The sequence below is a fragment of the Anguilla rostrata genome, chromosome 17 (genome assembly GCF_018555375.3).
Source record: "Anguilla rostrata isolate EN2019 chromosome 17, ASM1855537v3, whole genome shotgun sequence".
Classification (NCBI taxonomy): Eukaryota; Metazoa; Chordata; class Actinopteri; order Anguilliformes; family Anguillidae; genus Anguilla; species Anguilla rostrata.
Window position 1 is genome coordinate 5,304,115 of NC_057949.1, and position 27,304 is coordinate 5,331,418.

The window sequence follows — 27,304 nt, forward strand, 5'->3', positions numbered from 1 at the left end:
GTTTCTCTCCGTCTTTCGCTGCACAAATCTCTCGTTCGCAGAGAGGCCGAGGAAGGTTCAACAGAAGGGACAAGATTATCTAACTTTTTTTTTCTGATGACAAATCAACTTCAACTTCAAAAACACTCTTGCACATGCACACGCGCATAAGGTACGTACACATGCATAAAACCTTTCCCTCCTCCCTGCCGTCCCTCCCCCTTCCCTATCTATCTATCTGTCTCCGCCCCTTTTCCTCTGTCCCCTCCCTCTCTCCACTCACTCTAAGGACATCCCTCATTCACTTCTGCAGTACAGGTTGTGTGTGTGTGTGAGAGAGAGAGAGAGAGAGAGAGAGAGAGAGAGAGATAAACACAAACCACCCGCGCAAAACAGGAGACGGGCTGCAAACACGCCGAGAAACAAGAGAGAAGGGAGAGCAGAAATAGAGGCCAGGTAAAAAAAAAAAAGAAAAAAAAAAGGAAACCGCAAAGAGAATAAGAAAGGAAAGGGGAGGGAGACAGGAAAAAGAGGGGAAAGAAAAGCCCTTCACCGGCAGAGAGCGAGTGAGAGAGAGAGAGGAGTAGAGAGAGAGTGAGTGAGTGAGAGAGAGAGCGGCAGAAAGAGTCCGGGACAGGAAAGTTGAAGCGGGCCCAGAGCGCGCGTCGTTAGCGTTCGCAGGCTCCAGCCGGTAACGGGCCGTCTCGCGGCTCCCATGGACCCCCCGCCAGCGGCCGAGGTCGCCGGGGAAACCAAGGAGAGGAGGAAGATCAAGTTCTCCGTCCCGGCGATAGTGTCCAGCCAGCTGGACGCCCGGCAGGTGGAGATGGTGAGTTTGGAAGGGGGGGGCGATGGAGTGGGGGGGGGGGGGGTGTCGGTCGTACCGCGTTCCTAACTACCACACCCTGTTTATTTGCACCCTGGCAAGGGTGCTTAGAACAAAACACTTCCTAACCCCTGACCTCTTGACTGTTTGATCTCGTGAAGCGTTTCTGCCAAACACGTGGAGGTTAACGGCATCGTTCCAAACCTCAGGGTGCCACGGACGGGCAAAAGTACACACAGATGTATTTCTTTGAAGAAAATACAAAATGCCTCTCAAAAAAAAAAATGGTGGGCTTGTGGGATTGCTCTACAGGTAGCATAGAGGTATAATCTTTAAATAAAATAGGAGAGCAGCCTGTATTGTGTGTGAAATGCGCACAGGTAAACACGTTTCATGTATGTGTGTGTTTGAATGGCTGTCCATCCCTCCTGCTGGCCCTGTGTTCAGCAGACTTGGCTGTTGAGAGTCTTCCAGTCCCTCGCTGTTCTGATTTACCACAGTTCCCCCCCCCTTTTCCACCAGCAGGGCGGCGCTCTTCAGCACAACCTCCCCTTAGCTTTATTTTCAGTCTTTTTGTGAAGCCGCTTTCCAACCGTCTCCAAAAGAGCGTTTCCAAACCGCCGTCGGAAACGGTTAATGATTATGCGCGCGATTGCGAAAACTCCTGTCTCTCTCTTTCTCCTGCCTCTTCCCCCTTTTTTACCCATCGCTCCCCCTTTTCCGAGCGGTTCGGTCCAGGGGCCGAGACAGGGGGCGCGTTCGGGTCCTTCTCCCGGCCTTGTGCGTTTGAAATCTGGGTCAGAGTGTTTGGGGACTCCCCGCGCCCCGGTGCTACCACACGCCAGCGCCCCCCCCCCCGAGCCCAGGCAGCAGGGGAACATGCGGCTGCAAGCGTCTGGAACGAGTGACCCGTCCCACAACCGCACCCCTTTAAACCATGTGACCTGGGACGGACCGCGTTTCACATACCTGGGTGTGTCGCCATGCGTTTTCATGGAGGTCTGTCATATGGAATGCAGTTTGCCCCTTTTATGGTTTATACCTCTGAGCCCCCTGCAATTTAGCCTACAACTCCGCCATTTTGATTGTAGTTTTATAAATACTTTTACTGAGGAGGTATTTTGTGTTTTGAAAATAGATACACTGTTGTGTCTTTTGCCCGTCCCTGCATGTAGTGAGTTAGGGGAAAGCGGTGGAATGGAGGAGAGATTGGGGGAGTACAGGATTTCTGAGGACAAAGAGATTGGGGGGGGGAGGTGTTATAGGGAAGAGAAGAAGGAAAAGGACGGAGGGAGCGAGGGAGGTGCACAGGGTTATGAACCCCTCGGGCCCGGGGTAGGGGAGCGCTGGAGGACCTGAAGGATGGTCTTTCTGAGGAAAGTGGAAGCTCAGTGTATCACTGTGTTAAGTGTTAACACAGTGGAACCAGTGCTGAACCGCGCAGCTTTTCCGCGGCGAGGCATCGAAACGCGCACGCTGGGCACGAGCCGCTCACGCCGCTCCCGTTCTCCGGTACGCCCAACGCCGCCGCCGCCGCCGCCGCCACGGCCCGGCATTCATGCGGCTCTTTCATCTTCCCGTCAAGCCTCTCTCCTGATGACATTCAGCCGTTTGACGCCGACGTTTGTCGAGCGCTAACATTTACGAGCGAGCAGAATAGCCGACGCGTTAAAGATTCATCTACGCTAACCTTGAATGAGGGGTGGGGCGAGAGGGCGTTAATAGTACAACGTTGCTCCTGGTGGTTTTCACGCCTCAATTCTTGGTGTGATTTTAACGTTTTAACCCTTTGTAAGATAAGAAATGTATTATAGAATGTTCTTAACTTGTCGCTGCTGGTAGTTGAAAGCAATGGAGTTCTGGAACACTAACTTAGAATTTTGAAAAAACATTTCAGAAAAAACCCACTCTTAAAAGGGTTAAGGTGTAAGATCACAAATATGTGATTAGAATTTTTTCAAATGAACATTCGAGTGCTGATGTAACAATCGGCACTGGTAATTGAAAGCAATGGAGTTCTAGAACACTGACTTAGAATGTTGAAAAACATTCCGAAAGACCTATTCTCCAAAGAGTCCCTGAGCATTATCACAGCCACGGTAAACAACCCAGCCATCGCAAAGTCTTTACGTTTCCACCTGGGCAGCGCACGCAAAAGCCCGTTTACACAAAACTACACCATTAGTAAGCAAATTTACTGTGAATGAGGGCCATTGAGAATAAGGGAGGGGGAGAGGTAGTGTGGGGAAGAGAAGAGAAGAGGGGAGGGAGAGAGAGAGGGAGGGAGGGAGTGAGATTAATTTAGGACACAATTTAGGAGTAGAGGAGCCAGAGCTAACAAGGTAGTTTTTTTTTAAATGCAAAAAAATAGACTGAGAGGAAAAGTTTTAAATGGGAAAGCGAGGGAGGGAGGGAGGGCAGAGATATGATCTAAGCAGCAGGAAGTGCAGGACGGCTGGAGAGAGCGTGGTGGGGTGGACCCTTATTGACGGATGTGGTCTGCTGTGAAACAGAACCTGTGTTGTGCTATGTTTTGGAAACTGGGCTTGTAACTCAGAGTCTGCAGGTTTGATTCCCAGCTGAGACACAGCTGTAATGCTGTAAAGCAAGGACATTAACCTGCGTCATTTCAGTAAATATCTAACTGTGTGAATGGATTGTTTGTTAAAAAAGATAAATAAACAAATTATGTGTGACTCTCGGGATACGATTATCTGCTAAATGCCTGGATATAAATGTAAACACAAGGACCTTCCCCCCCATTTGGAGGTCGTTGCCCACAATTCCACCCAGTCATGCCACTGTAGACAGATGTAACACTCACAGCAGCATAGTGTGATTTTTACCTCAAATGTGAATGCTTTCTAACACACTGCAGAAATGGTTGCAGTTTATGTCACATTAACATATAAATTAATCACTGATACCTATGTTAGTTTCTGAACATCTGAAACTCTATGGTGTACTTTATGTAACACTCTCATCGTTCCACCATCTAACGTCTATTGTAGTTTTTTGGCATAATTTATCTGTACGTTTTTATTGCTCATAAGCTCTCATTTTCTTTTTCATTTTTTGAAGTGATGCTAACATAAACGTACCGATAACTAAAAGGTGTAAACCGCAGTAATGAGCAAAACAAGACATTGTGAGGTTTTAGCTAATTACCTAAACAGTCAGCAAATGAATTGCTTCATTGTCAATCAAAGACGTTAATGGAATCAGGTTGAGAGTAATGATTGATTTAAAAGAACCAGTTTTTTCCTTTTTCCAGCTCACCAGCTGCCTCTGGCTCAAAATAGAATCTTTTCAGCAGTTTGGTTTCAAATTCCTTATGTACAGGAGGGAATAACTAAACAGATAAGATGGTCTCACTTTTCATATAGAACATGGCAGGAGATCCACCAATCTAGGAGTAGGTTGCTAAAAGGAAAAAGAACAACACTGACAGTGATTGGAAGGTATCTTCTGGTTATGCTTCAAGGGTACCTCACAGTATCCAAGCAGGTTGCACAGAAGGTATCCACCAATTGCTGAAGTTGTTTTACAGTATGTGTTGTTACTAATGTACTCTGTGATTGGTTGAGCTGCTGTCTGGTTTCTATGCGAAAGCCAAGGACACCAATGCCATATCCCTTGTGTTTATTATCCATGATATGAAGCGGCAGAAGAAATATGGCTTCTTCCAAAACAAAACAAATCATGTAAGAAAATGTCCCGTGAGCTCCATTTTACATTTTAGGAAAGGATTTGGCCTCCAGGAATAAGCCACTATATAATGCTAAAAAAAAATGCATACAATATCTATAATCTGGATTAAATAATTTATATCGTGCACCACGAGGGACCTAGATTATGAACTGAAGAGGAACGGCAGTCTGAGGACGTGAACTGAACATGTCTGTCACAGAGATATCAAAGAGAACAGCCGCAGCATGCAAAAATTCCACATCGCATTTGAATACTCATCTGTCTGGTTCCGTGGTCTGTTGCCATTGATAAGGACACAGTAGCTGCCACATCCCCCGCCCTTGTCTTTACATGTTGCTTTTTAACCATTATAATGCAAAATACATAGTGGTGTATAAGGGGTCGCATGAACCACACTATCAACGAGGCTGAATGGACGCCTCAAACTGTCATTGTTTTAAAAACAGTTTGAAGAACTTTTAAAAGCTGGAAAGGGTATCCCTGAGTTACCTCTTACATTAAAAGTAAAACACTGCATTCGGTGTGTTCATCTGTTGTGCAACTAACAGAGAAATTTAAAAATGTATTTGCCTAATGTAAATATTAAAGATCGGATTAGGTAATGCCTTTTTTTAATCAACATTGTTACACTTGCTGGAGTACCCAAACCTGGTCTTGGAAAGCCGCAGCGTCTGCTGGGGTCCCCAGCCCTGGTCCTGGAGAACTACAGGGTCTGCTGGGGTCCCCAGCCCTGGCCCTGGAGTAACACTAGGTCAGCTTGTTTTCCTTGTTAATTTCCATAATTGATAAATCAAAGCAGTTGATTGCACAATTACATGTCTCCTTGTCTCTTGGGTGTGAATTGGACACTGATTTTAAGGTGAAAGCCAAAACCACCTCTACAGGACCTGAGTTGGGGACCCCAGCAGACCCTGTGGTTCTCCAGGACCAGGGTTGGGGACCCCAGCAGACCCTGTAGTTCTCCAGGACCAGGGTTGGGGACCCCAGCAGACCCTGTGGTTCTCCAAGGCCAGGGCTGGGGACTCCAGGGTTAAAGAGCCATTGGTCCAGACCCTCAGTGTGTGAGATGGAGAGCCGCTCAGTCTGAAGGAGAGTGTGGGCCCGTGGCAGTTATGGTGACAGCGTTACCATAGACGGCAGTTATGGCAACAGCGTTACCATAGACACGCCTCCACCGCTAGCTCCCGCCGGTCCCTCATCAGCGGCTTTACCGCCTCGTAATCACGCTGGACCCCCGCCCATGTTTACGCTTCAGAGCCTCTTTAAAACTTATTATGATTCCAACTTTTATAAGCGACAGGCAGGATGTCTGTGTGAAATCAGTAGGTGCATTTTTAGTCCTCCCCTCAGGGGACTATACACTTGTTTACAGCTGAGTTGAGTTGATTTAATTTGACTTAAATGTTACTGTGATTTGCGGCGACTGCGGTCTGTATTTAATTGTAAATCGGCGCGTCAGTAAATCAATTGTAGGCCCAGCGTTCTCCCCCCTCTTCCGGGGCACGAATAGTACCGCTCTGTTGTATTTCACCCGATGAAGGAGGCACCGGCTCCCGGGGGGGCGGAGCCGTGCTCCAGAGGAGGGTCGAACGTCAGACAGGCTCCCTGGGGGCGGAGCCATGCCCCAGAGGCGGGTCGGACGTCAGACAGGCGACCTTTTCGGGCGGCTCGAGTTTGTGGGTAAACACGGAGCGACTGAGGGACTAGGGGAATGTAAACACTCGCTCCTATCAGAGGGACATCTGGGGGGGGGGGGAGGGAGGGAGACCAGGCCTGCTAGGTTAGAGGTGTCCCTGTGTCAGCGGTGTCACTCTCTACTGTGTGTGTGTGTGTGTGCATTTGTGTGTGTGTGTGTGTCAGTGTTTGTGTGAGTGAATGTGTGTTTGTGTGTGTGAGTATGTGTGTGTGTATGTATGTGTGTGTTTGTCTGTGTGTGACTGACTGTGTGTGCGGATGTGTGTTTGTGTGAGTGTGCATACATCTTATTGCATATACAATAAATCTCTTTGTATACATACATGCTGTGCCTTCCCTGAGCAGTTAGCAGGTAACACAGGTTCACGGTCATTTAGACTGACCTCTAAGAGTCTTTCTAAGCATGACTCACCCTAATAGTGTGTGGTGTGTGGTGTCTGTGCAGTGTAATGTCTGTACTGTGTGGTGTCTGTACTGTGCTATGTCTGTGCTGAGCAGTGTCTGCACCGGTCTGTTTTCAGCCCAATGTCGTGCAAACCAGGCCTGCTAGTTATTCTATTTTTCATCATAAATAGCTGTGGGGGAGATGATTGGATAATTGTGGATAAATGTGTTTCCGCAACTATTTGGTTGGATGTTTTTGGTGTGGGTGGGCATCCAATAGAATTTTGTTTGTGCTAAAAGCCAATCTTAGAAATTGGCAAATTGGCAAATCTTGAAATGAGTCAAACTGACCTGTGAAAGTGAGTTAGTTGGGAGAGCTTTAGTCGCCCAATTCATCATATAATTGTGATGAGTAGCTCAGCGGACCTGGGTCTAGAACTAACCCCTTAATGTGAATGAACCCTTTAAGATACATTATCTCTGAAGTAGCTGAAACGTTAGCATATTAAGCATATTAATAATACACCATTAATGCTTCCTTCTTCCTGTGATGCTTTAGTTAACTATTTTAGTGGTAAGCTGAAAGCTGCCATTGACATTACAGCACCAGCCCAACTTACTTTCGAAAAGTCATCACCATTCAAAACTGAGGATATTGTTAATCATAAGAAAAACTGTAGGAAAGCTGAACGTAATTGGGAAAAAAAAGTCTACTAAGAAATTTTCAAAGGGTGCCTCACAATTTTTAATAAGACAATTAGAAATGCCAGACATGCTTTTTTTCAAAATTGGCAATGAAAATCAGAACAACCCTCATGTGCTCTTTTCAATTCAACAGCCTTATACATCCAGCTCCAAAAAGTCCCTCTGACTTGACGGCTACATCAAGATGCGATGAATTTGCAGTATGTTTCATAGATAAGATAACAAACAACAGGTTGAGTATAAACCAAGATATAAAGAATGATGTGTGTGAACCTCTTGGGGGCCCATGGCGTAAAGAAGAAGAGGAAGAGGAAGTTATAGTGATTGTAAATCATTTCCTGTTCACTAGTATCTTCCCCATGGCAGTACAAACTGCCATCATGAAACCTCTTCTAAAGTAAAGCAACCTAGATCATTTAGAGCTCAACAATTTTCTGCCAATTTCCAATCTTTCTATTTTAAACAAAGTCATTGAAAATCTAGTTTTAACCTAAAATATAACTGTATTTGATAGAAATTTCAATCTGGCTTTCATGCTCACCATAGCACTGAGACAGCTCTAGTTAAAGTTGAAAATGACCTCAGAATGTATATGGATAATAAGAAACTCTCAGTTTAAGACCTTTTAGTTTTAAGCGCTGCTTTTGACATTCTTGATCATGATATACTTCTAAACAGACTACATAGGTATTTTGGCCTTTCTGTCACAATATTAAATTGGCTTAGGACCTATCTGACTGGCAGGGACTGTGCTGTCTCCATTGGTGACTAATCCTCAGCTAACTCTAGTATAACATGTGGGGTCCCCCAATGCTCCATACTGGGTTCTGTGTTGTTTAGCCTCTACAAGCTGCCACTGGGTGATATTATCAGGGAACACAGGATTGATTTTCATAGCTACGCAGATGATACACAATTGTACATATCTATATCACCCACTGACATCAGCCCCATTGACAAACTGGCTAAGCACATTGATCATATCAACTTGTGGATGTCACACAATTTCCTGCTACTGAACAAAGACAGGACAGAGGTTTTAATTTTTGGAGCAAAGGCACTGAGAGAGAAGCTGCATTAAATCAGAATCCCAGCACAAAATATCAAGTCCCAAGCTAGTAACCAGATTTTAAGTTTTATCATCAGAAAGATCATCAAAATTGGTTTATATCATCTAGGAACATTGCAGAAGTAGAGCCGTTTCTCTCCCATGCAGACACGGAGAGGTTAATGAATGCTTTCATCACTAGCAGACTTGATTACTGTAAAGCTGTCCTTTCTGGTCCACCTAAGAAAACCCTAGCTAAACTGTAGATCATTCAAAACGCAGCAGCACGTGTACTGACCAAGACCAGAAGGAGAGCACGCATCGCCATTTTAAAACGCCATTTTCTTAAGACATAACATTTCCGTTCAGCTTTCACATCGTTTATTTAACTTTTATTATTTCACTTATTTTACTTCACTGTCATTGCCTTTAATTTTGTATTTATTTTTTTTTTTACCTCACTTCTATTTCTTTTATTTATTGCTTCTGCTTTATTTTACTTGTTTTTTATAGCTACTTTATTACTAGAATTGTTGTTATTATTGATGGTTGTATTATTATTATTATTATTTTATTTTATTATATATTTTTACTGTTTTCAATGTCGCTGTAGCTCTTTAATAGATCTTTTTATCTTTATTATGTGAAGCACTTGAAATCTAGCAGGAAAGGCACTATATGAGTAAATTGTGATTTAACTTAAAATGAAGTAAGATTTTGAGTCTAAATATAAAACTAAAATACTTCAGACTTATTTGGCTTCGTTCACAGAGCACGTGATCACACTTGATCGTAAACTGCGTGTAAAAACGTTTCCAAGAACATTTTGGCAGTCGTGATTATTTTCTTATCTGTTTTTGTTTGTGGCTGTTGCCTTGTGCAAATAACATGGACAGGATTGCACATAAAATGTGCAAAAAGCCAGCTTTCATCATCTCATACATCTGGGATATGCACAAAAACAAATGCTGCACGTGTCATGAATCTCATGTTTTTTTTTCGTAGGGAACATTTTTAAGAACAAAAGTAAGAATAATTTAAGAAAAGATTTGTGAATAAGGTGCATTGTTTGGATTTTGCGGTGAACAAGCAAGGCTTATGTATGCCATTCTCCGGAAGATAAGGTTTCAGGACACACAAGGGAATGTTTGAATCCTCAGAGTCCTGCAGAGTACTGAGCATAATTTGTTTTGAAACGAAACCACAGGTATGGTACAGTGCCACTTTGAAAAACAGCGTGTGCTGAAAAACACGTCTCTCTCCCTCTGAGTTCAATATACATTTTGAAATTTTTCTGGTTTATGCGTACGATAATTATCATGTATGACCTGCTTGGCTAGCTGGGAAACAATTGAATGACTTGGATCGGCGCTGATAATGGTGCAGTTGATTCTATAACCTTTCTCTCAATGTTTACTGGCCTGTCTATTAGGTCCTGTAGACTTGTAAGCTACAGGCATTTATGTGGAAGTTCTATACATCCCATTATAGTGGTTGCCGGTTTGTCCGATTTTGAATATGTTGCACATCCGATCCATTATGTTTAGGCTGAGTTTGCATTTCTACTGGTTGTTCTGCTTAGTGGAGACACATTCTGGAGGATTTATATTCAGATTGGACATTAATGATTCTGGCCCAAATTACCTGCAAAACAGGATTGGAAAAATTGGAGCCATCTATATCTATTTTTTTTTTTTAAGAATGCAAACATCGAATGCCAGAGCAATGCCCTGTAACTTTACTTTGTGTTCTTTAGTCTCTCTCTCCCTTTCTCAATGTGTTGTACCTCTTCTCTCAGCAATCTGTAGCCATCTCTCTTGGATGTCGGCATGGATGTCTAAACTATCGTTTAACTTTACTCTCAGTGTCCTGTAGCATGTCAGTTCGTGTCCTGGAACTTCACTGTCAGTATGTTCTACAGTCCGTCTCTGTGTTTGTTAACCTTACAGTTACTTAACCTTTGTATCCAGTAGCTGTAGTGTCAGTAACTGTGAATGCTGCGTGTGCATGTGTGCATGACGTGGTCCCTCATTGTCCCTCAGTGTATGGCAAGAGAACACAAATTGTGTTGTTAGCATGAAGCAATCTTCATTAGGTGTATTATCTCTCTCTCTCTCTCTCTCTCTCTCTTATTCTCTCTCTCTCCTGTATTGTCATGTGCCTGAGCTCTCAGTGTTCCATTAGCCTCTCCCCTCCTCAAGTGTTGCATTGTGCATGTTCTCTGTGTGACAGCATGTGAAAGATAAGATCAGATAAGATGGTGGTAGATAAGAAAATGCCTTTTTTCTGTTGCGCACGGAAATGACCGCGAGCTCACAGTTCAAACACACGACGGAACCTCACGCACCCCTCCGTTTCCCAAGAGCCATCGGTTTAAAGATCTCCCCTGTTGACTCAGGATAGGAATGAGGCTCAGCAGACCGGCCTGGTGCGGTGTACACAATGGGAATAAGAATTAGTGTAAAAAAATCCAGTACAAACAAGAGAGGCAAAGGTAATTGAAAAGCTTATAACCAGCGTTAGGAAATATGTCTAAATCGGTTAATTATTACACGGTACAAAGATCACCCCCTCAGTGACATTTTTGCTGGTGGATTTTGTTGTTGTCTTGATTCCTTTCCAATGTGGTGCTTTGAATGTATTAAGGCCAAGGGCCTGTTCTGTTTGAGGCAGCTTTGTGTTGCATTCTCATAGTGTTTGTGTGTGTGTGTGTGTGTATATGCGTGCCCGTTTGTGTGTGATCGCCATAGAAAGGACAGGGATATTGAGCTAGGGTAGTCGGAGAAAGGCCATCCAGCATCCAGTGTTTTTTGGTAAACAGGTCAACCATAAATATTTTCAGAAGGCTGCGTGTCACTGAGTCCTGATGACACTTTAAACAGTCAGCACACGACTCGGCTCTCTCGCAGGAGCATGCTGCGTGACATGGGGGCCTTTTATGACGTAGCACATTACATTACATTACATTACAGGCATTTGACAGACGCTCTTATCCAGAGCGACGTACAACAAAGTGTATAACCATAACCCAGGAACAGTATGCGAAACCTGAGAGATAGTACCGGTCCAAGACAGGAACAACCGCTAGTTCAACTTGGACCTGATGGTTGTAACTGATTAACCTAACAACGATAACGGCAACAACGCTATCTATGGAAATAAAATAATAAATTACAAGTAGTGTTAGACAGTTGATGCGCTGTCACCTATGAACAGCGCCTAGTTACACCCTAAGTTTAGTCATTTACAGGGGGGAAGGGAGGGATGGAGAAGGCAGCCTGAAGAGGTGGGTCTTCAGTCGTCGTTTGAAATGGGTCACAGTCTCAGCTGTTCTGACCTCACAGGTGCGCTTCGCTAAACTGCCCCCTGCTTTTAATAACAGACATGTAAGGCTCAGTCCAATCGCTTTTTCATCCATCCTTGTCTCCTCGGTCCTTGACTGACTCAGAAATCGATCGAGGTTCGCCATCTTCAAGGACATTCCAATCCGTTAGATGCTCCTTCAATGAGCTAGGAGGCTCCCGAAGGATGCTTGTGCAAGGAAACAAGGGCATCCTTTGCAAAAGTATTTTTTCCAGAACGTGAACGTATAATGATTGACCTGTGGACCCACCTCTCCACATCTGCCACGTCTGTAATTGACGTGGCATCAAACTGACACTTGAAAGGGCAAGGGCTTTCCATTTGTCTAATAGATGTTTCTTTGATTCCTCTATCCTTGTGTCCTTTCCTTGCGTCCTTCGATGGGTGGAGCTAGGAGCTAAGAAAGGATTCAAGAAAAGGAAACAAGGAGCGAAAATAAGTGATTGCAATGAGCCAGTAGAGTTCATTCCAGTCGCTTATTTTCACTCCTTGCAACTCTTCCTTGCATCCTTTGCTCGTTCCTTAGTTTCACCCAACAGAGGACGGGAGGAAGAGATGCAAGGACGAGATACGAGGACAGAGGACTGGAAGCAACGTGTATGGGGCAAATAGAACCTCCTTTCTCCGTCAAGTGTCAATCTGAAGCCGCATGAATTACAGCCGTGGCAGATGAGGATCGGTGGATCCACTGGTGGGTCATTTACATGACACGCGTTCTGGGAAAAAAAAAGACTTCTGTGAAGACTGCGCTACTGCATCCTTGCTGAAGCATCCTCCAGGAGCCTCCTCACTGCTCCAAGGAGCAATGAACAGAATGGAGTGTCCTTGAAGATGGCGGACCTCAGTTTCCCGGCCATGGGAAGACCGAGTAGACGAGGACGTATAAAATGAACAATTAGAATGAACGCTGAGATCTATCTATCTACCTCTAGCCTACCTTTAAAACCAATCGTATGTAGCCGACTGAGTTGTGCCTTGCTTTGGACCTTGCTGGTTTGTTTTTAACCGCTCAGTGTCCTCGGGCATCTTGCCGTAAAGAGCAATTGATTATTTTATTGTCGATTAATGAGTTGTTTTCACGCTGAGAAAAATGAAAGCTAACTCATCACTGTAAAACACAAAAATGAAAAGCTAACCGAACACTGCAATAAAGAAAAAAAGCAGTCTGCACTGACACAACATCAGTTTATTTAAGCTCGCACACTGACAAAACAAATATACAAATTTCAGTCAGTCAGACCATCATCAGTCCTGACTCATCAGTATGGTCTGTGTGAGTCACAAGCGTTAGGGAGGGTACGTTCAGCGAGTTCAGTCTGTCGGCTTTACCTAGAGGGCGATTATCAACCAGGTGAGCACAATGCCGGTACACACAAGCCTGCAGCCGCATTTTGGTTATTTGGTATTGTTTAATGACAATGACTGATAATAGAACAAATTGTGGCAACAAATTGAATCTCTCGTGATCATTAGTCAGACCAGCTTAATTGCATGGTAGACACATGACATGAGACAGATCCAAAAAGGGTAAGAGTGTCAGGGTGTAGACCTGTAATATCAGAATAGACAAATGTGTATATTATCAATCCACCGCGATGGGAAATAACATGCATCACAGTTCAAACGGTGCAAGTGTACTATACATCAAATTGGGTGGGAAAAAGGCATTGACCCACAACACTATGACCATGTGTGACATTTTGATACACTCAGTGCTGAAGGATGGAGAAGTCAAAAAATTCAAGAGGGAAAAGTTCATTTGGGTCTATTGGCTTTACCTAGAAAGTAATTAGCCTGATGAGCACAATGCAAAACACCTTGGTGTCCACCCACTTTTTCAGTCATTTGTGGTTATACACACCTGCAGTGTATTTTGAATATGTTTTTTTGACTGAGCACACTGTTTCATCTAAAAAGAAATGTTAATACTGTAAAACAAATGCATGCAAAAAATATTCAATGAAGTCTTTATAGCCTCTGATGCGTTTAACTACAAAACACATTGACAACAAAACTTTAGTCATTTTTTATGTTTTTGTATGTATGTTTGATGTGTGTGTGCATACGGTATGTGCATGTCTGTGTGCACTGCATGTGTGTGAGTGCAATGCATGTGTGGATGCATGTATGTTTTTATGCACATGGGTATGTGATTTTAATGCACGTCTGCATGCACTGCTTGTGTGTGTGATGCACGTATGCATGAGTGCATTTTTGTGTGCACGTGTGTGTGTGAATATAATGCATGTGTGGATGCATGCATGTTTTATGCACATGGGTGTGTAAGTGCATGCATGTGTGCATGTTTGTGTGCATGTTGATATGTCAGTGTAACACATGTGAATGCATATATGTATGCATGTTTACATGCACAGGGATGTGAGTATAATGTGCACATGCATGCATGCATGTTTGTGTGCATGTGGTTATGTGAGTGTAACGTGCACATGCATGTGCGCATGTATGCATTTTGCAAGCACAGGGGTGTAAGTGCGATGCACTCATGCATGTGTGCTCGCGTGCATGCTTGTGTGCAGGCGGGTATGCGAGTGTCTTTGACTAACAGAGCGCGTGCACGCTCCTGTGGACGGGCTTCCTCAGTGACCCCCAGCCTCCTCTGCGATCCCCGGGAGCGCTGTGAGAGACTGCGTCTGCGCTCACGGCCCCGCGGTCAGCGAGGAGGGCGCAGTGATCCGTGCCGCGGGGCGACGGGCCCCGCGTGCCCCGGGGATCAGCCAGCCTGACAGGCAGACGGACGTCTCTCGGTCCCCGGCGTTTCCCCGCAACCGAGCCCGCCGAGGGCCTGTCACTCACAACCGATCGTTACACTTTCCTACACTGTTTTTCCCCAGACCGTTATTCCCGCAAACAGCTGTGCTGCCGACATCCACGCAGCTTATTAATTAAGCAGCGGGGTGTCGTGGAGGGGCAGCGGGGGGTACGTTTGGTATTTAACTGTCAGCAAAATGCAATTACCATTCCTTCGGAATTGTTTTGAGGCGCCCCCCCCCCCCCTCCCGCCTATTAACGTTTTAGCGGACGGCTAGGAGGTCAAATGCCGCTCCTCCTCGGTCTCGTTGACATCCGGCGTGAGAGCGAGCCGGGCACACGCTCCAGCAGTTCAGCTCAGTTCAGTTCCGTCGAGTTCTGCGTGACAAGAGCTCACGTTACACTGGAGAAGACGCAGGAAAGGAACACGGCGACGTCTCCACGAGGCAAATCCACGTGTCTTATACTCTCCAGGAAGTCTCCGCTTGGCGGCTGCTGCAGCAGACGAGAGACCCCGTGTTTTCGGGTGCTCTGTCACAGGCTAAGCAGCAGCGTGACGCGGTCGTGCTGTCGTTCGCGCGCTGTCCCTTCCAGGGTTGTGTTCACTGCCCTCGCGTACGCAGAAAGTGCAAAGTATTTTGGGGGAGTGTGGAAGCTGCCCTGCTGTGATCCTAAACTCAGTCACATTGTGTAAGTCGCTCCGGATAAGAGCGTCTGCTAAATGCCTGCAACATTGTGTGCTTTTCTGGGCAGCCATGTGACTTTATTGGGAAGGTTCAAGAGAAGGTGACAGAATGAGTGTGTGAGAGAGAGAGAGAGAGATTCAGCTCTTTAGGGTGATTATTTCCTACTTGCTGGTCATTTGTCGTTTCATTTTGTATCAAGCAATTTTCCATTTACTTGTTGGCATGTTCTGCACTAGAGAATATGCAGCACGCAGCTCGGCTACCTTCTAGCAGGTGAATTAATATAATGAATATAGCTGGTCATAAAAAAGTGAATCAGGTGGAGAAGTGGAGACTGTTGTCAATGTGTGTGTATGTGTGTGCTTGTGAGTGCGAGTGTGTGTATATGTGTGTGTGTGTGAGTGTGTGCATCTGTTAGTGCATATACACTATGTGTGTTTAAGTGTGTACCTCTGCGTGTGAAATTTTTGTGTGTGAATATGCATGTGTGGGTGTGTACAGGTGTGTGTACATATGTGTGTGTGTATCTGTATGTGTGTATGTTTGTATGTGTGTGTGTATGTTTGTGTGTGTGTGTGTGTGTGTGTGTGTGTGTGTGTATGTGTATGTGTGTGTGTGTGTGTGTATGTGTGTATGTTTGTATGTGTGTGTGTGTGTGTGTGTGTGTGCGTGTGTGTGTGTGTGAGTGAGTGTATGCAGCTGGGGACCGTGTGGGCAGGTGAGAGCTCAGCGTCAGTCAGAGAGAAATCTTTGTCCGAAGCCGAGGGTGAGCTGCTCACACACACACACACACACATGGGTCAGGCTCACTCCTCACACACACACGGGTCAGACTCACTCCTCACACACACACGGGTCAGACTCACTCCTCACACACACACGGGTCAGACTCACTCCTCACACACACACGGGTCAGACTCACTCCTCAGCTGGTCACGTCCGAAAACACTCCCGCAGATCTCCAAGCATTTTCCGTGAAACCCGTCACTGTCCAAATCAATACATGGGCTACTATAGATTGAGCTGTTTTAGAACGGTTTGTAATTATTTGTTTGTAGACAAGACTTGTACTGGGCTCTGAAAGGTTAAAGTAGTTACGATAATTGCTTGTGCATTAGCAGGAGGGTTAAAGTAGAAACGTTTTGGCAAAGTGGAGACCGTGTTACTGCACGGCTGATTAAGGCAGTGCCCCAGTGTGCGGTCGGCAGGCCTGTGTGCCCTGGTGTGCGGCTGTGTGCGGTCGGCAGGCCTGTGTGCCCTGGTGTGCGGCAGTGCCCCAGCGTGCGGTTGGCAGGCCTGTGTGCCCTGATGTGCGGCAGTGCCTCAGTGTGCGGTTGGCAGGCCTGTGTGCCCTGGTGTGCGGCAGTGCCCCAGCGTGCGGTTGGCAGGTCTGTGTGCCCTGGTGTGAGGCAGTGCCCCAGTGTGCGGTTGGCAGGCCTGTGTGCCCTGGTGTGCGGCAGTGCGGCAGTGTGCAGTTGGCATGCCTGTGTTCCCTGGTGTGAGCAGTGGCATGCGGTTGCAGGCCTGTGTGCCCTGGTGTGAGGCAGCAGGTGCGGTGGCAGGCCTGTGTGCCCTGGTGTGAGGCAGTGCCCCAGCGTGCGGTTGGCAGGCCTGTGTGCCTGGTGTGCGGCAGTGTGGCAGTGTGTGGTTGGCAGGCCTGTGTGCCCTGGTGTGCGGCAGTGCGGCAGTGTGCGGTTGGCAGGCCTGTGTGCCCTGGTGTGCGGCAGTGCGGCAGTGTGCGGTTGGCAGGCCTGTGTGCCCTGGTGTGCGGCAGTGCGGCAGTGTGTGGTCGGCAGGCCTGTGTGCCCTGGTGTGAGGCAGTGCCCCAGTGTGTGGTCGGCAGGCCTGTGTGCCCTGGTGTGAGGCAGTGCGGCAGCGTGCGGTCGGCAGGCCTGTGTGCCCTGGTGTGAGGCAGTGCGTTTGAGCAGGGCGGTGCGCGGCCTGTGTTCCCGGCGTGCATGGGCGTACTTTAGGAGAGCGGTGACCTGTCTGTGTTACGCGGGCGTGGCAGTGTTGGGCGGAGCACGTATGTGAGGCTGTGCGGCAGGCTGCAGGGGCCATCCCAGGAGGAGAGACCCACATCAGAAAGCAGGCACTCTCTCTCACACACACACACACACACACATACACACACACTCACACACATATACATACATACACACACACATACACACACACTCACACACATATACATACATACATACACACACACGCACACTCACGCACTCACACACACACTCACGCACTCACACACACACACACACACACTCACACACACACACACACACTCACACACATACACATACATACACACGCACTCACGCACTCACGCACTCACACACACACACACACACTCACACACATATACATACATACACACACACACATACACACACACTCACACACATATACATACATACACACACACTCACACATATACGTACATACACACACACACATATACATACATACACACGCACATATACACACACTCACACATATACATACATACACACACACATACACACACACTCACACATATACCTACATACACACACACACATATACATACATACACACACACTCACACACATATACATACATACACACACATACACACACACACGCACGCATACACATGCGCACGCACACACACATGCAAATACACACACACACACACACATATACATATACACGCACACATACATACACACACACAGACATACTGTACACACACACTCAAACTCATACAATACACACTCAAATCACACACACACACACATACATACACACACACACACACGCGCACACACACACACACACACACACACACACACACAAGTCATTCTGGTTCAGCCGCTCAGGGGGTAGACACTAGCTGGGCCTCTGGAGGACAGCCCAGAATCCTTTGCTGAACCGTAGCCATGACGCCCCACACACACACACACACACACATTCAGTTCAGAGCTCCCGCCACCTGCGCTCTCTAAATCACCGCCCCTCCGTCGATTCGAGCTGTATTAGCAAGTCGCCTCACACACACACACACACACACACACACACACACACGTCTCGGATCAATCTCTGCTGCGCGTGATGGCCAGAGAGAGACACAGAAGGAGTGAGAGACCCACGGAAGGAGCAGAGAGGAGTTATAAATCTACAGGTTTTTTTTGTTTTTTTTCCAGAGCTGTGATCAAATCAATCTCTCCCCTGCCACCGCTCCTAGAACTGCATTACATTAAATTCACTTAGCAGACGCTCTTCTCCAGAGCGACTTACAAAAGGGGAGAATGTCAATATTAATCTCGGAACTACAAATGTGAAATATCACCAAAAAGGAACAGAAGGATCATTTCTAATAAATATAGCATGAGTATAGTACAAAGTTAATTTAGTAAAGTCTAAAGTTAATGGAAAAACAAACAGTCAGTCTTCTAAATGAAAGTAAATACCACTATACAGCTAACTTTCAGGGAAGGGAGAGGAGTGAGGAGTGAGGGATTTAGGGGGAGTAAACGCCTTCTCACTTCCTGTATGTAATATCCTGTCGCTGTGTTAGAGCAATCACAGTTCATAACTATTTCATATATATAACCCTACATCTGTATCAGAGGCCGATATAGGACATTATATAATGCAATATAATACAAGAATATGTCTATGACTATGACTGTATCGTCTCTTAAAATAACATATAAAGACCAATTTTTAAAACTTGCTTTCAACTATTTTAACCGTATTACTGTTTTGTTTGATGTTTATTGTATTTATTCAGTTTTATTTATGCATTTTATCTATAATTGAATTATATAAAACACTTTTAAATAATACTAATAATTAATTACTATTAGCATTAATATTATTATTAGTGGCGACTCTATGCAGAGCAGATCAGCACACTACACTACACCGCAGTTATTCAACAGAGCACTGACATGTGCGCAGACCAGCTGACCTGTAACCATAATGTGTGAACAGCTGTGGCTGGATCGATGACAGTCCTTGCCAACGCCTCCAGAACCACGTGCAGCAGATCGTCTGAGACCAGCAGGAGTCAGGCACAAACAGCCCGCCCGGGCGGTTGACCTGCTTCGCGGGCGCCATGAGAAAAGAGAGCGGCGCAGAGCGGGCCGCGAGCGGCCCCCGCAAGACACAGCCAAACCTGTGTGGCTCTGACGAGGGGCCGATTTGGGCTGTGAGAGTATGAGCTGCCGTGGCATCTGCGCCGTCTTCTTCTTCATTTGTCGCAGTCACCCAAAGAGTTAGCCCTGTCTTGTAGCACGTCCTCCTGAGTTACTGATCTGTGTGTGTGTGTGTGAGTGTGTGTGTGAGTGTGCGTGCTTGCGTTACATGTGCTTGTGTGCGACTGTGTGTCCCATCAGAGTGTGGTGGCTCTTCATTAACCAGAGTGCGTGCTTTATCACAGCTAAGCGTGCTCAGCTACGTCCTGGAACCTGACTTTGGGTGACCGCGCACACACACACACACACACACAAAACTCACACACATACACACTGTGCATGCAGGCACACACACTCCAGGTTTGCCAGATTGCCCCCTCAGTGTTTTTCTCTCAGATGATTATTGCACTTTTGGGGACAGCAGAGTTGGCAGGAGCAGGTGTCACCGGCAGGGTAGTTGGAGAGGGGTGGAGACAGATGGAGAAGGGTGGAGACAGGCGGAGGGGGGCGAGCCTGATGGAGAAGGGTGGAGACAGGTGGAGGGGGGCGGAGACTGAGGGAGAAGGGTGGAGACAGGCAGAGGGGTGCGAGCCTGATGGAGAAGGGTGGAGACAGGCAGAGTGGGGAGGAGACTGATGGAGAAGGGTGGAGACAGGCAGATGGGGGAGGAGACTGATGGAGAAGGGTGGAGACAGGCAGAGGGGGGCGAGCTTGATGGCTGATGTCACTCAGAGAGGGAGAGGTGTCAGCTCCGATCTATAATGAGATCACATACAGAGCACAGTCTGCTGAGAAAGAGAGAGGGAGGGAGAGGCAGGGAGAGGGAGGGAGAGGGAGGGAGAGACCCGCATGATGAGATGATAATAGGACAGTAAATAGACTGAAAGGGCAGAATTAAAGGGCAGGATTGAAGGAAAGGGGGAAGCGAGAGCGGAGGAGCGGAAGCCTGGCGGTAATGGAATTACGCCGCGTCCCAGGATCCGTAAATAAGGGCGGCGCACTGAGCGCGCTCAGTTAACCCCCGCTGCCGCCGCCGCCGCCGCCTCCGCCTCGGCCTCGGTAGCTTTCCATTGAGCGACGGGCAAGTGCCTCGTCAACAGCAGAGCCCCAGTACAGGAGCGAGATCACTGCAGGATGGACCCCCCGTGCGTCCCAATAACGCGGGGCACGGGGCGCCCCGGGACACTCCCACACTGCGCTGTAACCCAGGTTACCTACATCCCACAGTCCTTTCTGTTTTTGCCCAATCAAATGTCCCCACCAGTTAACCTATTAAATTGGCCTTCTCCTCCCTGACTATGACAAAAGGGATTTCTGATTTACGCAGATGGACTGAATGTATTACTGGTAACTGCATTATCGGTAATGCAATAGTATTAGCGACTGCTTTAATAGGAAGGAGCTGGCTTGATAAACCTTGGGGACCTTCTGCTTATGATCTGAGTTTTTAGCGAAGGGTTTGGTAAAATGAATACACTCATATGTTGGATATTCTGTGTTCATTAGAAAATTGAATGAAATGAAGAGTTTTTGTAGCTTGTGAGACTTGCACAACCACGGAAGGCTCCGGATTTGGCGATAAGACTTTGCAACTTATCTTTACTATCTTGACATGAAACTTGACGTGAGACTTGACTCGTGACTTCTGTATCCACATCTGATTTGTGGTAAGTTTCCGACCCAATGTGTGTCCGTTTCTTATTTCATTCTGTCTTGTAGATCCGACGCCGGAGGCCTACACCCGCCACATTATTCAGAGTGGCCGACCCGTCATCCCCTGACGACGACAGTGCACCCTATCAGGTCAGACAGTGCCCCGCACTGCCTGGGATGAATAACTTCAACTTGCTCTCATATCCAATTTTAAACATAGTCTTGTGCTGTGATTTGGTTCAGCATGACTGCAACTTTTACATTGAATATGCACCGATATTCTGAGCATGTACTTAATGTACAGATTAATGTACAGAGTTGTGAAGGAGATGTATTTACATTACACTTAAAAAAAATTGCATATGTAATGTCTAACACAATGAACCAGCCCAGTTAGGTATATCTTGATAAAATTATTTTATTTGCACATTTTCTGTAAAATATGTTTTCTTGTCAAGCTGTGTCACAATTAGAGACGATAGCTGTTAAATGCTGTTAATGCTAACAAAAATGTGTTAATCCTAACTGAAATGTCAAGAAGAAACAATAATAAGCAATAATGACTAGAAATACTATTACTAGTATATTACTAGTTTGATATCGGTATCATGCAGCTCATAGAGTATGTGCTATTTTTTTATTTTCATATTGTTGCTCATAAGATGCTGAATCGTGTTCTGCCTGTCCCGATGCTCTGTTCTCAGTCGGCTGTTGGGGAGAATGGAATCCTGAAGCCGAAGCGCGTCAATCAAAACGTTTATCAGCCTCCATCACTGAAAGGTTAGGTGTGTGCGTGTGTGTGTGTGTGTGTGTGTGTGTGTGTGTGTGTGTGTGTGTGTGTGTGTGTGGCGGTGTGTGTGTGTGCGCGCGCGTGTGTGTGTGTGTGTGCGTGTGCGTGTGCGTGTGCGTGTGCGTGTGCGCGTGCGCGTGCGTGTGCGTGTGTGTGTGTGTAAGTTGATTTTAAATTGCACTAATTGCAGTAAATGTCTGCCCTTTATTCTCAATGAATAAAAAAACAAAAAAATTTCTGGAAAATTACCACAAAGACACACAAAAAGGGTAGAGATCAGTACAGCTACCTTCTGCCAACCACCACCCCCCCCCCCCACACACATTGTCTGTCTGTCTGTCCGGCTGAGATGCTTTTACTATAAAGCACGCTAAAGTGTCCGACAGCATGTTCATAATGCCTGGTGAAGACCCTGTGTCTGTCTGTCTGTCTGTCTGACTGCAGCTGTGCAGAGGATGGCTCAAGCACACATGCAGACGCTGGGTGCCTACCCAACCCTGGAGGACCCCCCCGAGGGGGAGGAATACGAGGACGAGCTCTCAATGGGACCGGGTGGTGAGGAGAGAGGAGGGCCAAAACCTGGCCACTACGCACTGATAACACCCACTGAACGCACTGACAACATCCAGTGACACACCCAGCCACTACGCACTGACACACCCGACATCTACGCACTGACACACCCAACATCTACGCACTGACACACCCAACAGCTACGCACTGACACACCCAACATCTACTCACTGACACACCCAACATCTACGCACTGACACACCCAACATCTACGCACTGATGCCATGCACTGACACACCCAGCCACTGCACACTGACACACCCATTCCCTATGTTCTGATTCGCACTGACACCGCGCATGGACGCATTCCCTTTGACGCATCCAGTCACTACACACTGATACGCACAACACACACTTAATACTACGCACTGACATGGACTAACACACCCAGCAACCTTTCACTCCCATCACGCCCAGTCATGTACAGTAACATGTAACTGTACATTACAGTACAGTTAACATTACAGTAACTAACACACTGAACCTGACAGAGAGACACACTGGTGCTGATAGGGTTCTGACAGCACTGAGGCACACTCTCACACCGAAGGCTAATTTATACTTCATTGCACACCACTTTCAAAAAGTGTCGCTCAACAAAAATTAAGGTGCCACATAATATTTGGCATTTCTGTTGTCTCCATAGTAACAAGACACCAAACCCCCTGACTGTTTGTTTGCATTCGTGATGAAATGGTGGCACTCAATGAAATGATAGATTAAGAAATGCTAAATCAGCTTTTATTCAAAAAAGAAAAACAACGTAAACGGAAAAAAGTGGTTTTTCCCTCCCCATAAACCAAACAAGGGAAAACCAGGGGGAATATGTCAAAGATAAGCAGAAGAATCATTCAGATGGTACGTTATCTCTTCCTGTAGTTTTTCCCTTTGCCCCTGCAAACAAGCAAAAAATAAAACAAACAAGCAAACAAAAATTCATCTGCAGCCAATGTCAGCATTTCCACTGGCTGTCGAATCACATTGTGGGATAAAGTGCGACAGCGTACGCGACGTAACAAAATTCAAGAAATTCTGTGACTTTTTTCAAGCGACACTTTTTAAAGTAGAAAATGCGGTACGTCATTTTTGTCGACCAGCACTTGTGCGACAAAGCATACAAGCTGAGCCCAACCTCTGTGCCACACAGCTCCTCGCAAAGTCACATCTGACTGGGTCACAAGTCCAATTGGCGAAAATGACAAATGCTATCGTGCTACTTTTTGCGTTAAGCAAACCCAGTCCCTCATGTTGACATACCTTACACAACATTTCACTGGCCTTAATCATTATGGTCCTCTGTGTGCTTGTGGGAATCTGATGTCCTTGACATCACTTCCTGTCTTCCACAGATTCCCAGGTGCTGGGCAGCCAATCAGAAGCTCCGCAGAGGCCAGAGGCCCTAGGAGCAGATGAGAAGGAGGATGAGGAGGGAGGGGAGGGGAGAGGGAGAGGGGAGTGAGAGGGAGGCCGAGGGGGGAAAGAGGGGGAGTCCGTGAAGAGAGGGAGGTGGAAAGAAAAGATGTACGGGGATTGGGATGCTGACAGAAAACACAGTGTGTATGTATGTGTGTGTGTGAGAGAGTGTGTGTGTGAGTGCATGTGTGTGTGTATATGTGTGTATATGTGTGTGTATATGTGTGTATGTGTGTGTGTGTGTGTGTGTGCACGCACATGTGTATGTGTGTGTGTGTGTGTGTGTGTGTGTGTGTGTGAGTGAGTGTGTGTCTATGTGTGTGTGTGTGTGTGTGTGTGTGTGGCGGTGGCGGTGGGAGGGGGCCCTGTGCTGGTGTGCTCTGATACTGAGCCCTATAAGGAGGTGAGGAGTGATGTCGGACTGCAGGCCCTGTGTCTCTGAGTCTCTGATGGGCCAGGTGAGGGCGAGGTCACTCGGGTCAGCAAGGCTGCAGCCAGCCAATCACCCGCCCGCCAATCACCACCACACAGCTCTCTTCTTCTGTCTCTGAGCGCCCGTTTCATTAGCAGGTGCATCTACATTCACTCAAACAAGTGCTTCTGTGTGACGTACTCTCTCTCACACACACACACACACACACACACACACACGAGCATGCTGTCAGATATGCACTCACACACGTGCACTCTCATACACACACACACACACACACACACACACACACATACAGATACAGGCAGGATTGATTTGCCGTGTTTGCAATGGACCTGAGGCAGAATCCTCTACCAGCTACCACAAAATGCTCTTTCAATGTAGCTGCCATGCAGTTGCGAGGTTATAACGTTAACAAAACATTCCGGCAACATTGCGCGGACATTTTGTGTCAGCTTGTCCCAAATGATAAAAAAACAATACAGCTTTACCCCCCTAATTCCTTATATTTTCAAGCGTGCGGTGGCAGAGACAAAAAACGAGAGATGTGTGAGGTTGTCCAGGATGGAATATGTACTCCGATATGTACACCCACTGAAGCCAGCTCTGCGTACCTCACCCGCTGTGCGGTAAGCAGAACTGTGCTGCGGCTTGTCCTCTGGGTACACATTTCACTCCATTACAGGGCCGTGTCGTGATGGCCTGGATCTGGCTCTACGTGCACTGTCCTTAACTCCGTGTGCGGTGTCCTCTAAATATCGCCATCTCTTGGCAGGTATCCAGAACTGCATCGGGGCATTAATTTGATTGCGCCGGCTTGCTGACTGCGTTAGTCGGGTCTAATGCCATATGCTGGAAGCAATTCCGCTTCTAAATTTCTAAAATGTGGAAAATGCAACCAATGCCAAGTTGGTGTGTGTGTGTGTGCACATGCGTGTGTGTGTGTGCACCTGCGTGTGTGTGTGTGTGTGTGCGTGATTCTTTGTGCATAAATCTGTGTGTGTGCGTGTGCGCTTGTGTGTGCATGTGTGCATGCATCCATGTGTGTCTGTGTGTGTGTGTGTGCGTGCATGTGTGTGTGTGTGTGTACATGTGCGTGTGCGTGTGTGTGTTTGCAGCATGAGAGGTCAGAGAGGTCCTATTTCACACCTGACCTGTGCACCCAATGAAGACCTGACCCTAATGAGCTCTGCTTTATAATTGCATGCAGTGATGCTTTTTCCAGCCACAACCAGACACAAAGAGCCTACCCTGGGCTGGCTGTAGAGCACCTGCAGTAAGCAGCAGAAACTAAAGAAGAAGAGCCTAACATTCAGTCAGCACGGAAGACATTTTGTCTGATATTTCCACATCCGCGCACTTGTGTGTGAGAGTCTGTGTTTCTGCCTAATTTGTCAGCCTCAGTTTCCAAGATGTTTCAAGTATTTAAATAGGTGACTTAATCAAAGACTGTTTTTAAATAAAATCAAAAATTCTTTCCTTTTTTTTTAGTATGCGCAAGCTATTAAGGTCTGTCCAATCCTGCAAGTATCAGGTGACTATATGAAGTCGCAATGATAATTAAACACAAAAACTAGGACAGATTCTTCCTGTTTTGATAATTGGGAAGAGGTTTGACCAAGGCAAGTGGACATGACCAGCTGTTAACTTTCTCGCTGTTCCGTCCGTAGCCAGTATATTAGTATATATTTTCCACTGTAAATATTATGGTCAAACAATCTTTACTTTAGCATTATATATACAGTGATGAATCATGCTACTGAGACCAGCACCGGATTTGTTTCTCATCATTCCTGCAGCTGTTTCTCTGATGCAGTTTTGACAAAGGTTCAGTCATATTTTAAGTCAGCAAAATTGTCACATCACTGCCATGTCAAATCAGCAGGAAGCCATGCTATGCAGTGAACCGAAGGGTGTTGGGAAACACTATTGTGTGGCCACATTTTTTATTTTTTGTGTTTGGTTTTCATATCAAACGAGAGCTGAGTCCAGTCGATGACAATGCCGCAGTGTTTTCAGTGTGGCTCACCAACTGCTCAAATCGTGCGCTCGAGCTGAGGAGCTAACTGTAATATTGACATTTCGGAAACCGCAATCTAAACGCGGATGCTATCATTGTGTCCCAGCGATCAGACTGGGCAGTCAAACACCGATGCAATTAGACTGCAATAATCGATTAATTTGATGGCTTATAATTGGTATCAGTATTAAAGACCCTGGAAAGATGTGTATGCAGGATTTCAGACCAGATCACGGAACCTGTGGATGTTTGAGTGACGGTTTGAGCCCTACAGCCACAGCTTATAGTTCTAGTTCGGGCTGTGTGATTGGCCGACTGTGACCAGAAGGTCAGAGTGGTGGGACGCAATTGGCTACATCCAGGGATAGGGTGGGCTTTTAAGTCAGCCAGGGTTCCACTGCATTAGTCCCTCCCAACATCACACCAGACACCATCGCATCACAACCACACTCAGAGCTGTAATCACTGAGCGACGTAGTTCTCCTCAGACCGGCGCTGCCTCTCTCCTGTAGTGCTGTGTGGAGAGTAGGACGTAACCAATTCTGGTTTGCGGGTGAGGCGACTACCTCCGTTTCCAGTACTTCTTTTTCAGAGTACGAGTGGCACAGCGCAAATGAGTGAAATTTGAGACTCAGCACAGGGGTGGATAATAATGGGGGGAAATTGTTTTAAAAGCTGCCCTTCCGTTAAGTTGCTGTTCTGTACGAAGCTTACTGCACCATAGATTTTTGGCTGTGTCACAAGTGTAGGCCGTGCCAATAAAGCTTTTTAAAGGGGAGAGAAATGGTGTTGATCTCTGCTTGGGCTCTCGCCCTGACGGTTGGCAGTGCCGTGCAGAACAGGGCGGTGTTTTTTGGGGAACCCATGTAGCGACTCTCAAACTGACATTGGAATGGGTGGATCTCTCTCTCTCTCTTTCTCTCTCTCGCTCGTGTGTATACTGCTGTGGTGGAACTGAACGCTTCCCTTTTTCATTTTTCTTCATGTCACTTTCTTTTGTTATTCTGTTTTCTGGATCTGTAAAGATGTGATTTTTGCAGAGTGAACTGAGCAATAAATACATTGAACCAAA

At 46.5% G+C, this 27,304-nt stretch overlaps 1 protein-coding gene across 2 annotated transcripts; it reads left to right on the plus strand.

Annotated features, from left to right (window-relative positions):
* The first annotated feature begins 271 nt into the window (after nt 1-271).
* Nucleotides 272-27,304, plus strand: LOC135243057 (protein phosphatase 1 regulatory subunit 1B-like). Of its 2 annotated transcripts, none has more exons than XM_064314545.1 (5): nt 272-808; nt 21,070-21,153; nt 21,708-21,783; nt 22,238-22,348; nt 23,716-27,304. In XM_064314545.1, exons 1-5 carry the CDS (start codon nt 695-697, stop codon nt 23,823-23,825), a joined length of 495 nt encoding a protein of 164 aa, XP_064170615.1. In that variant the 5' UTR covers nt 272-694; the 3' UTR covers nt 23,826-27,304. The 2 variants fall into 2 exon arrangements, with proteins under 2 accessions (XP_064170615.1, XP_064170617.1); XM_064314547.1 differs by lacking the exon at nt 272-808 and adding an exon at nt 9,278-9,555.